The 11,094-nt window shown below is 41.9% G+C and overlaps 2 protein-coding genes across 5 annotated transcripts; one reads left to right on the forward strand and one right to left on the reverse strand.

Moving 5' to 3' along the window:
* The first annotated feature begins 5,388 nt into the window (after positions 1 to 5,388).
* LOC111066788 (FACT complex subunit spt16-like) lies at positions 5,389 to 7,168 on the forward strand. The gene is made up of 2 exons (XM_022355642.2): positions 5,389 to 5,450; positions 6,946 to 7,168. Exons 1-2 carry the CDS (start codon positions 5,389 to 5,391, stop codon positions 7,166 to 7,168), a joined length of 285 nt encoding a protein of 94 aa, XP_022211334.2.
* Positions 7,169 to 8,043: 875 nt separating this feature from the next.
* Positions 8,044 to 11,094, reverse strand: LOC111066787 (COMM domain-containing protein 4). 4 transcript variants are annotated; one of them, XM_022355637.2, is made up of 4 exons: positions 10,155 to 10,675; positions 8,967 to 9,107; positions 8,672 to 8,903; positions 8,044 to 8,604 (listed from the first exon to the last, which is right to left on the reverse strand). In XM_022355637.2, the coding sequence occupies exons 1-4, from the start codon at positions 10,290 to 10,292 to the stop codon at positions 8,390 to 8,392; spliced, it is 726 nt and encodes a 241-aa protein (XP_022211329.1). In that variant the 5' UTR covers positions 10,293 to 10,675; the 3' UTR covers positions 8,044 to 8,389. The 4 variants fall into 4 exon arrangements, with proteins under 4 accessions (XP_022211329.1, XP_022211330.1, XP_022211332.1 ...); XM_022355638.2 differs by having other exon boundaries at positions 8,045 to 8,604; positions 10,245 to 10,668; XM_022355640.2 differs by lacking the exon at positions 10,155 to 10,675 and adding an exon at positions 11,077 to 11,094 and having other exon boundaries at positions 8,046 to 8,604.

The raw sequence follows: 11,094 nt of genomic DNA on the forward strand, positions 1-11,094 counted from the left end.
ATTCCATTCCATATTATATATCCATATATGCATATTCTGAAAACCATGACTATTGCACAGATAATGGTCGAGACTATAAGGCTGCTGATGCTGATACAAGTTTGAAGAAACGAATTCAACAACGAAAAATACACTTGTTCTTCGGTCAATCAATCCAGTGATAATACTATATGTAAATTCTCCTTGAAATGATATAAATCGATTCTACATTAAGCACATTTCAAGCTGATTTGTGGTTCGCTTTTAGTTTCGCTAATACCCCTCCAAGCAAAATCGCATCGAATTAATTGAATGACATCCATCTACCCACCTCCCATCTCCGGTATACTCTTAAACCAACTCACCCTTATGGCGAAATACGTAGGCATTTAGCGAAACGTTTATTTCATTATTACGCCGAGGGGAAGGCCCAAACAGACAGAGGAAAAGTCAAATTGAAAAAGTCAAAAAGTGGTTTTCCCCCCGCAGTAAATACACTTAGAGCTCACAGAGGGTGGCAAACAGTGATAGCCACCGGCCCATATCGTCGCAAGGGTGGACGTGGACGCCGACATCGTTGAACTGAACTAAAAACCGGAACGGAAGCGGCAGCCGAGCAATAAGAAATACCCGGAAGAACGAGCTATGCTATCCACCACCAACCGAACCACAGACAAAAGGCTGACACTTGTGTCCTCTTCCCAAGCCATCTTCCACTCCCAACACTCCCAACTCTACTCTTTATCATCATCCCCTCCCACCACTTCATCGACGGGCGGCCTCAAATCACATGCATAAGGTTTTTAAGTTTTGTGCTTTGTCATAGAAGTGCGTGGAGGACGATCTGCAGATACAGTTGTAAAGATATGGTAACAGGCGCGTAATGTGACAGCATTGCCAGGCCAGAGAAATGGGTGCGGAGTGGGTTGGCCAGACATAACGGTACACATGTTTGGGCGTTGCCAGTCGAATCTGGTTGTGGGATTGGAGGTTGGTGGTTTGCAAGGGTCGGAAGAGATGATTACGACTATGTGTATGCCCTGTACCAAAGGAACTCTTCTTCCAAACCCTCCCAAGGGTACCTCTCGCTATTTGCGAGGCAAGCTGCCTACCTTCCCCTATCAATCCCATACGCTATTCACTTTACCATACGAGTATTACGTGAACCATTTCTGTTGACATCGCCGCCTTGTTTACACGAAAATCGTGCCAAGCGGACTGACACGACACACAAATATTTAGATATCATTTTGCGTAAATAGGAACAAGGAGAAAGGACTGAGAGCTGAGAGTGGAATCGTGAATGAGGCACCAATTAAATGCTGGGTAAATAGTTGCCGGGGTAATTGGATCAAAGCTGCGTGGAACATTTATTTACCTTTCGATATGATATTTGTACACTGTTGGACAGGCGGGGGGGGCTAAACTCAATGCTGCAGTCCATTTCAGACCTTGAGGGGAAATTTAATTAAAGAACAGGTGACAATGTTGGAGAGGAGAGAGAGCTGGCAGAAACACACACAAACACACACACACACACACACACACACACACACACACCATATTTTCCGCCATCGAGCATCATAAATCAAAGTTCAAAGTCCAAGTGAAACAGAAATTGGACTGGGAAGAGAATGGAGCCCTGAGCTGGTGCCGAATCACTGCTGCAAGTGTCAGCAACATGTGGCAAGGAGAAGAAAAAATTGAAAAAATAACGAAAACAAAAAAAGCAAAACGCAGCAATCAAAAAATGTCGCGTTCCTTCCGTTTTTGACAAGTTTAATTGAAAAAACAATACAAAAAAATTTGCCATAAAAACGCAACTTTTAACCTCCGCAGCTGCTGCCGAAGCTCATAATTAGAAAATCCTCCAAAGAGAACGAGAGAGAGAGCTCGAAATTAATTTATTCTTCTTTTTTTGTATTCTTTTAATTGAAATTTTCTTTCTTTCTGTAGCCACTGCAGATAATTTTAATAACCTGCTCCACACACAGGAGGATGGCCAGAAAGGATGCGACGGTAATTGCCGTGGCCAAAGAGGATGATAAGCAAATTTGGAAGCAAAACAAACCCCTTTTTGCCCCGAATTCACTCTCTTTTCTGTGTCTTTTATTAGCAAATTTTACTTTATTTACGCCGCACGTTATGCTATAATTTATAATCAACGGCGATAGGTACCAAAATGGTGCACGGAAGTTGATTAAATTTGATACAGTTCATGGAGTCGATATGAGCTTGAAATTTGGGTTGAAAAGGGTTGAACTTGTGGTAAAAATTTGAGGACATTTATGGGGAGTTTTATTTGAAGGGGGTGTATGAATAAAATTTACATTGAATAAAATCTTTCCTAATTTCAAATTTTTCTTTCGGATACTACTAAGATCGGAATATGAAAAAGTCGAAACAAAAATATTTCTTGGCATGAATTTTTGGTTTTAGATAGACGCATTAATTAGGCATCGTTAAAGGTATCGTTTGTAAGAATCGATTGATAATTTTGGTTTTACCGAGTCCTAGGTATGGATATATCTCGGATATATACCCTTCCTGTTCATGTCGGTTTGGGCTGTAAATGTTGTGGACAGGTACTTTTACTCCAATGCTGTGGACAAAACCAGAGATCCAAATTCATGCCAAGAAATATTTTTTATACCCGTACTCAAAAAAGAGTTAAGGGGATATTAGATTTGTGGTAAAAGTGGATGTGTGTAACGCAGAGAAGGAAACGTTTCCGACCCCATAAAGTATATATATTCTTGATCAGCATCAATAGCCGAGTCGATAGAGCCATGTCTGTCTGTCCGTCTTGTTTGACGCCTGGATCTCAGAGACTATAAAAGTTAGAGAAACCAAATTTTGTTTCCAGACTCATGTGATATCACACTGCTACAAGTGTATTTCAAAATTTCGCCCCGCCCCCTTCGGCCCCCACAAAGGACGAAAATCTGTGGCAGCCACAACGCAGTATCGTAGAGAATGACCATATCTACCAGATTGCCGAATCTGAATCAGATCGGATCATAATTATAGCCAGAATGACGAAATTAATTTTCAGTTGCTTCCCCTGCCCCCTCCTACCAACGACAACACATCTCATTTTCCTTCTCGCTCGCACACTCTTCCGCGTTCAGTGCGCGAGCAACCCCTAGCGGAGGAGATGTAGAATCTAAATGCAACCTGTACAATCTACATGTTAGATGTAGAATAGACATTGTATATGTGTAAATGTAAATGTATATATGTAAAATGTAAAATTTTTGGTTTTTTTCTAAAATTCTAAAAAATCATAAGCTCAAAAATGTATATACTGACTGAGTACGGGTATAAGTAGAGTCGTGTCCCCAGAAACGACTCACACGTTCCTTCTCGTTTTTTTTCGACTTTTCCTGAATTTTTGTACCCGTACTCAAAAAAGAGTTAAGGGGTATATTAGATTTGTGGTAAAAGTGGATGTGTGTAACGCAGAGAAGGAAACGTTTCCGACCCCATAAAGTATATATATTCTTGATCAGCATCAATAGCCGAGTCGATAGAGCCATGTCTGTCTGTCCGTCTGTCCGTCTTGTTTGACGCCTGGATCTCAGAGACTATAAAAGTTAGAGAAACCAAATTTTGTTTCCAGACTCATGTGATATCACACTGCTACAAGTGTATTTCGAAATTTCGCCCCGCCCCCTTCGGCCCCCTCAAAGGACGAAAATCTGTGGCAGCCACAATTTTCAGGATACGCTGAAACTAAAAACTAAGAAACTAACTAAGTATCGTAGAGAATGACCATATCTACCAGATTGCCGAATCTGAATCAAATCGGATCGTAATTATAGCCAGAATGACGAAATTGATTTTCAGTTGCTTCCCCTGCCCCCTCCTGCCAACGACAACACATCTCATTTTCCTTCTCGCTCGCACACTCTGCCGCGTTCAGTGCGCAAGCAAACCCCTAAAATGTAAAATTTTTTTTTTTTAATTCTAAAATTCTAAAAAATCATAGGCTCAAAAATGTAAATACTGACTGAGTACGGGTATAAGTAGAGTCGCGTCTTTAGAAGCGACTCACACGTTCCTTCTCGTTTAAGTTGAAATTTCGGGAAAAAAATACCGCAAAACAATTATTAAATTCTAATTTGAAAGCTTAATATCTTCCAGACGTTAAGCTGAAGCTACAAAGTGTCTGGTTCGGATTTATAGCTGCATTTGTCAGCTTTTCAGAACTGCACAGTTCTATGCAAGCAGATATAATATATTTAAGTTATGTAAAAAAATAGAAAGCACTACCTATGAAAAAAACATGAAAAAAATAAAAGATTTAAAAAAATTGTCGAGTAGTGTAATTAGTGAGTATGTAAGTTAATGATTAATTTAGAATACATTTTATACGTAAACGCCTGAATTGGGATGTCACACGATTTCTCTCCCTCTTTCATTTGGTTTGTTGGCTACCGCATTAGCCATTACAGTGGGGGAATGCGATAGAAGACGCAATCGCAAGACGGTCAAGAGACCGCGGCTCTTTCCATTTTGCTTGCATTTGTCATGAGATGTGTGCAAGCATTGAGTGAAGCAGGAGAACCAATATCAAACAGGTAGATATGGTGTGAGGTGGCGCCACATTCTGCAGGACAAGTCCATCAACAACAAGCAAAATAACTTGACTTCCCGTTCGTTTGGACCCAGTTGCACGGATATTGCCTCACCAGGTATCTTTTTCCAATCAAATAAAAACTTATAGCGTTTTCATCCATTTTATTCTTAAAGCGTAATCATATAAATAAAATTACCATCGTTATAACTAAAATGTCTAGTCACTCCTGTCGCACTGTAGCTCATTCAGCAGCTTTGATTCATTTTAATTACGAAAAGGTTCAATTAGTCAATGTTACACAAGATCCAAAGAGCTATTTCTGTGATTGGAAATACATCTGCTAATTGATCTTTTACTAGAATCTTATATAAATGACTATTAATATAATGTACATCAGTTTATCTCGAGTGGAGAGTCCACTATTTGTTGGCCCCTCTAGTTGTACCTAGCCCATTTCTGATTGGGGGAATCTCGCCAATCGTTTGACACCAATGATAATAGAGATAACGCATTTTCAACTTTATTTTTAAACAGTGTTAGCAGTTACAGGAATTTTGCGCTAATTTGTACCAAAGCTATCGATATATATTCTGGTTCGTAATCTCTGGAACCACTTGAACCGAACTGAACCGCGAAGTTCAAGGCGGCTGAATTTGAATTCTGGAGGTGCATGGGCGTTTTCACACTGGGCGCGTTTCCTATCGATATCGGAATAGACGCAAAGGAGCATGACGCAGCCGCAGTCTGAACAGTCTGTTTCAAGAACATTGTGTCTAGTCTGGCAAATGTATCCACCCTAAAGCAAGTCTGCAGCAACATCTATCACGATGACCAATTTTGGGGACAATCAAATGAAGAGCGTGGACTCCTGGATCTCAGTGGAAATAAAGTATGTTTAATAGGCTGTTTACATTGGGGCTGCGTCATGCTTCTTTGCGTCTTGCCGGAGACGCAGTTTTTTATACCAGTACTCAAAAAAGAGTTAAGGGGTATATTAGATTTGTGGTAAAAGTGGATGTGTGTAACGCAGAGAAGGAAACGTTTCCGACCCCATAAAGTATATATATTCTTGATCAGCATCAATAGCCGAGTCGATATAGCCATGTCTGTCTGTCCGTCCGTCTGTCCGTCCGTCCGTCCGTCTGTCCGTCTGTCCGTCTTGTTGAGCGCCTGGATCTCAGAGACTATAAGAGTTAGGGTAACCAAATTTGGTTTCCAGACTCATGTGATATCACACTGCTACAAGTGTATTTCAAAATTTCGCCCCGCCCCCTTCCGCCCACACAAAGGACGAAAATCGGTGGCAGGCACAATTTAAAAGATACGATAAAACTAAAAACGCAGTATCGTAGAGAATGCCCATATCTACCAGATTGCCGAATCTGAATCAGATCGGATCATAATTATAGCCAGAATGAAGAAATTAATTTTCTGTTGCTTTCCCCGCCCCCTCCGGCAAGAAAACTAGCCACTGATTCTCTTTCTCGCTCGCACACTCTGCCGCGTTCAGTGTGCGAGCAACCCCTAGCGGAGGAGATGTAGAATCTAAATGGTACATGTATAATATACATGTTAGATGTAGAATATTCATAGTATATGTAGATGTTGATAACAGATGTAGCAAAAATATGTACATTTTTTTTTTTTCTAAAATTCAAAAAAATTATAATCTCAAAAATGTATATACTGACTGAGTACGGGTATAAGTAGAGTCGCGTCCCCAGAAGCTACTCACACGTTCCTTCTCGTTTTACATAGGTTAAGCATAGGGCCCTAGTGGTGGCAAAAAGTTGCGTAAGTTTCTGATTCATGTGCGTCTATTCGATATATTCGATTGCTTTTGCTCATTTTTGGGATTTTCTGCCTATCAGCGCAACTATCACCACTAATAACAACAAAAAATTTTAAATCAAAAATCAAATTTTGGCGCTAAAAATGTATGATTGTGCAAAAAGGTGAAAATATACATAAAGTCATTAAATAAAATACTTGAAACTGATTGTATTATTATCATATGAAATTTTTCTGACCCCCTGATGCCATTAAGACACTGCTGGAGACGAACTTCGGTGGTTTTCATAATTTGAAGAAGAACTCCCACAAACTCTACAATGAAATGTCTGAAAATAATATTTAAATATTAGAATCAATTCTTTTTCGTCCATTTTCCTGACTTCTTGCTTAATTCTGTTGATTTTCAAAAATTTGTGTATCTTTCCTTGTCATCAAACACCCAAATCCAAATTCAAGACGCACGTCTTCCAATGTAAACGCCTTTTCTGCTTCATTGCGTCTATGCCGAAATCGATAGCAGACGCGCCCAGTGTAAAAAGGCTATTAGATGCAAAGCAAGGCATAAAATCTACCAAAAGTTTAATTTTCAGCCGCGAATTGAATTGCAAATATCCTAACAGCATCAAAGCGCTGCAGCTGACCCAGCAGCTAATCGCCCAGGCGAAGGAGCGTCTGGGGAAACGGCGCAACTCCAAGGAAGTGGAGAAGGTGCGCAAGAGCAAGAGCAAGTCCATCAGCCAAATGCCTCGCAAGCCCGAGGTCAAGGAACTGAAGCTGTACGAGACAGTCATTATTCCCGTGTTCGGCCGCTAGGTGCCCTTCCACATATCCACTATTAAGAACATCTCACAGTATGTGGAGGGCGAGTACTCGCAGCTGAAACAGCAGTGGCTTCCAGTGGAGAATAGTACCTGTACACCAAACAGCATGTGCTGGCGAGGGCAGCCAATATATTTCTCGATCTGACAGGTTCGCCGGTAATTACAATCTGAGTAACGGTCAGAGGTCATAAGAAGTCGAGCTCTACTCGCTTTCCAATGAAGGATCGGGCTGGGCCAGTCGACTTGATCAACGTTGGTGTCGTCTTCCTCGGCTCCTTCCTTATGGGAAATTAGATAACTAATAGGCTGACATGATCACAAATACTGTAGCGCATATTTGATTGGGAAAAAATCAAATCAATCAATAAACATATCTTTTGTTTTGCCTAGATACTAGTACATACTTGTGTGTACATGTGGGTGTGTAGTAAGTAGAATGACTAGTATGATGACTTCAAAATTGTTTATAGCTACATGACATTAGACTTTGCTAACTGACTAGCTGGAAAAATAGAGATGGCCTTAGGGGAAATGACTGCAGTCAGAGCGGAAAATATATGCGCCAAGCTGTCTTGTTTTAATTTGCGGATACAATTTTGCTGGCTTGGTGGCTGTGTTTTGATGGAAAACATGTTTTTATAAAGTAGTGCCTCAGTTGTTCGACTGAAAGCATTAGACGTGTCTAGAGACTGCTACGAGCAATAATGTTTCATTTTGTCTCTCATGCTATCCCTACGCAGAAAAATTGGCTAAATCTAATGTCATATAGCCATTACGCGATGTGTGCAAGGTGTTCGTATCAAAACTGAGTTCATGAAATGCGTTTAAAGGCTACCGATGTGCCAATGCTTTATATATAGCATTAAAAGGATTTGGAAAGTGTCTTGCTCCACTACTGGAAAATGTTTATTGGAAAACAGGATTAGGAACTGTGTTCATTAGCATGTTGACCTGTTTGGTAAATCATCAAAACATCTGAAAAAATTAATTATTTTATAACGTTGGAAAAATGCTTCGAAAATCGATTGCCAAAATTTCTTCAAATCGACATTTACATATTTTATATACACTTTTTTTCTGACTGACCGACTGACTAGCTAGCTCACTGATTGGCTTTGTATCAAACTATCTCTGTTCCTTAGTAAGCGCTGTCTATGTATATGCCATTAAATATGCTGCAGTCTCTTCAGTTTTCTTTCCTCGCATTCCCTTTCTAGTGTTTATTTTCATATTTCTCCATAATATCGCGAGCCACTTTCAGCTCTGCCAGCAGAGCCATCATATGCGAGCGTTCTAAGTTTACAATATGCGTGGTATCCTGGGGCAGGCCATCGACCAGTTCTTGCGAGATTTTCAGTTCCAGGGTGGCACAATTTGCTGGCGTTTCGCCAGGCGAGGTAACATTACGTACGCTTTGCAGCTCGTTAACTGAGGAAAATGGAGAAGAAAACTTGAATATAGTGAATACATAAACAACATGCCCAAAGGAACCCACTTCTAAATGCCTTGTCTATCAGTTTCTGACGTATGGAACCGGAATGTTTTTGCAGCACACGGCACATGGCCGCAGCATGGTCCTTGGGGAGACCTAGCTGTTGGATCTCCTCGCCAAATATGCTCTCCGTGCAGTTGTAGCGGGATGCATTGATCAGCATAAAGTGAATGCAGGCCACGGCCGTCTTCCCCTCATTGGTGAGTGTGGATGTCAATAATTTGATAGCCGATTCCTAGAGGAGAGAGATAGAGAGTTAGTCGGTAAATGCCGAATCCGTTTAATATCGCACACTCACCTCGAAAGTTCCACCACATATCCTTTGAGCCACCAGATCGCTCAGCTTTTCCAAATTCTCTATACTCAAGTTGGAGAGGGTTGATATGATTTCGGCCAATACCCAATCGGGACAATCACCTTCGCCGCAAAAACGGAATTTCTATAAAGACAAAATAAATAATAACATCTTTGATGAAAAATTTCACTGGAAATAAGGAATTAAGTTAAGTTATCCAAGGCTAACTCCTCCTCCTTTTCAAGTCCTTCCGCCCGCACATGTTTCCTCCAAACAAACGCCTACAGCCAAGCTATCCCCATGACGTTTGAGTAAATTAAAGACTAGAGAGATGTCCAACAAGTGGGCTAGGGCTGACTGTGTTAAATAAAGCTCGGAATACCCTAGGAAATTTACCCTTTTTTTTTTGCTCTTTTGTAATGCTTTTATAACAGACTTGGCAAATGTCAAACATAATGTGGTCTCAACTTTATGAAGAAAGCAAAATACCTACAAGCTAAAATAAACTCTTCAAGCTGAACAAGAATACCCATGCATATTTTTTGAAAACTGATATACCCCTTGCAAGGGCATGGACATCAACAACTTGAGCAACGGAAAAAAGTGGTAATATTTGCATATGATTAATTTCATACGCTTGCCTGCTAATCAGCGAGCATTTGTACGACTGAGTGAGTGGCAAGCAAAAAGGGGTTAGTTAGTAGGGTGGTGGGTGGTGGCGCCTTCACGCGGACACAGAGAAGCGGGACACGACCCACATATAAGGCAAGTCGTTTGGGGAGTCCTTCTCAGTTTCAAGTGCACGTCACGTTTATCTTTGGGCAGGATTAATAAATTGCCGGGCATAGCGGAAAGAAACAAACGAGCGGCAGTTAGGAGCGTGAAAATTTATGACACTTGTTGCAACTGTCGGCCCACAGCCAGGACGAGGATAGGACGGGGCATGCCACGCTTATTAATACGCACTCGTATTTATTTAGCGACGTGTGTAACGGCTTAGAAAATGCAAACGACAAACGTTTTATAATTATTTTATGGACTTCAAAGTTGTCAACGGGCGCAACTCCTTCTTCCACCAGTGGCCGGGCCAACAGTTGGACTTAAACCCGCAGCTATATAAGCCAACGACGAGCCATTTCCCAGCTCAGTTGGCACACATCCATCGCACGCAGCTCTTTGAATGATGCAGACCTGGCGACTCCTGTTCCTGCTGCTGGCGCTCTCCAGGCAGCTGTACGCCTTGCCCACGCACTCTGCCTCCGCCGACGTGGAGCTAAATACCTGCGAGCTCCAGCTGTCCAAGTACCGTAGGTTCATCCTGCAGGCCATTCTCAGCTTCGAAGATGTGTGCGACGCCTACAACGCCCGGTCGGTGAGCGCCGAGGACAGTTCCCTGTCGGAAGGGGGCTGGCTCTTCCACCACTATGCCCCACCGCCCACCTCGCAGAGAGGCGAGATTTGGGCATTCTTCAAGCTGCTGATGGCTCAGTTCAACGACGTGGAGTTCGCTTCCATAATCCGGGATGCAGTCATCGAGCGCTGCCACATCAAGTCGCAGCTGCAGCGCGACGAGAAACGCAATTCCGTGGTCCTGGGCAAGAAGCAGCGATTCCACTCATGGGGTGGCAAGAGGTCACCAGAGCCTCTGTTCGATGCGGGAGTCGGCGCCGGCCCCGGACCCGCAGTAGATCGCAGCTACTATTAAATGGCGCTGGAGTGAGATTGTCCCCGGGTCTTTCCGAAAATGTATGAAATGCCAATTGAAATCCTCTATATATCACTAAATGTCTAAATAAACACGAAAATAGCTAAGCGAGCATTGGGAAACTCACTTGTCTTACTGCCGGCACTCACCATTTTTTTCTAAATTTTTTGTTTATGTTATTATTATTTATTTTCACTTTTTTGGCCGCGCGCCAGTGTAGGAACGGCAGTGCTGCCGACTCCGCTTTTTTCCCGAATATCTGGCTATTTTTCTACATTTCTATCGAAATGAACCAGCATGAAAATTATTTTCACTTATTTTCCCGCCAGACGAGTTGCTCGCCGCGTTCCCGGGTAGGACTCGGCAGTGCTGCCGATTTCGCTTTTTTTCCATTAAAATCTGGCTCACCATACAATTTTATCCGAC

The sequence above is a fragment of the Drosophila obscura genome, unplaced genomic scaffold, assembly GCF_018151105.1.
Source record: "Drosophila obscura isolate BZ-5 IFL unplaced genomic scaffold, ASM1815110v1 contig_189, whole genome shotgun sequence".
In the NCBI taxonomy this organism is placed as follows: domain Eukaryota; kingdom Metazoa; phylum Arthropoda; class Insecta; order Diptera; family Drosophilidae; genus Drosophila; species Drosophila obscura.

Bases quoted from the DNA above. Each gene is read 5' to 3' on its own strand.
- LOC111066788 (XM_022355642.2), top strand. From the start codon at position 5,389: ATGACCAATTTTGGGGACAATCAAATGAAGAGCGTGGACTCCTGGATC. The intron at 5,451-6,945 runs GTATGTTTAATA...TTTAATTTTCAG, and splicing joins TGGATCTCAGTGGAAATAAA to CCGCGAATTGAATTGCAAAT.
- LOC111066787 (XM_022355637.2), bottom strand. From the start codon at position 10,292: ATGGCCTGCAGGATGAACCTACGGTACTTGGACAGCTGGAGCTCGCAG. The intron at 9,108-10,154 runs GTCTGCATCATT...TTGTCTTTATAG, and splicing joins GCAGGAACAGGAGTCGCCAG to AAATTCCGTTTTTGCGGCGA. The intron at 8,605-8,671 runs GTGGGTTCCTTT...CATTTTCCTCAG, and splicing joins GATAGACAAGGCATTTAGAA to TTAACGAGCTGCAAAGCGTA.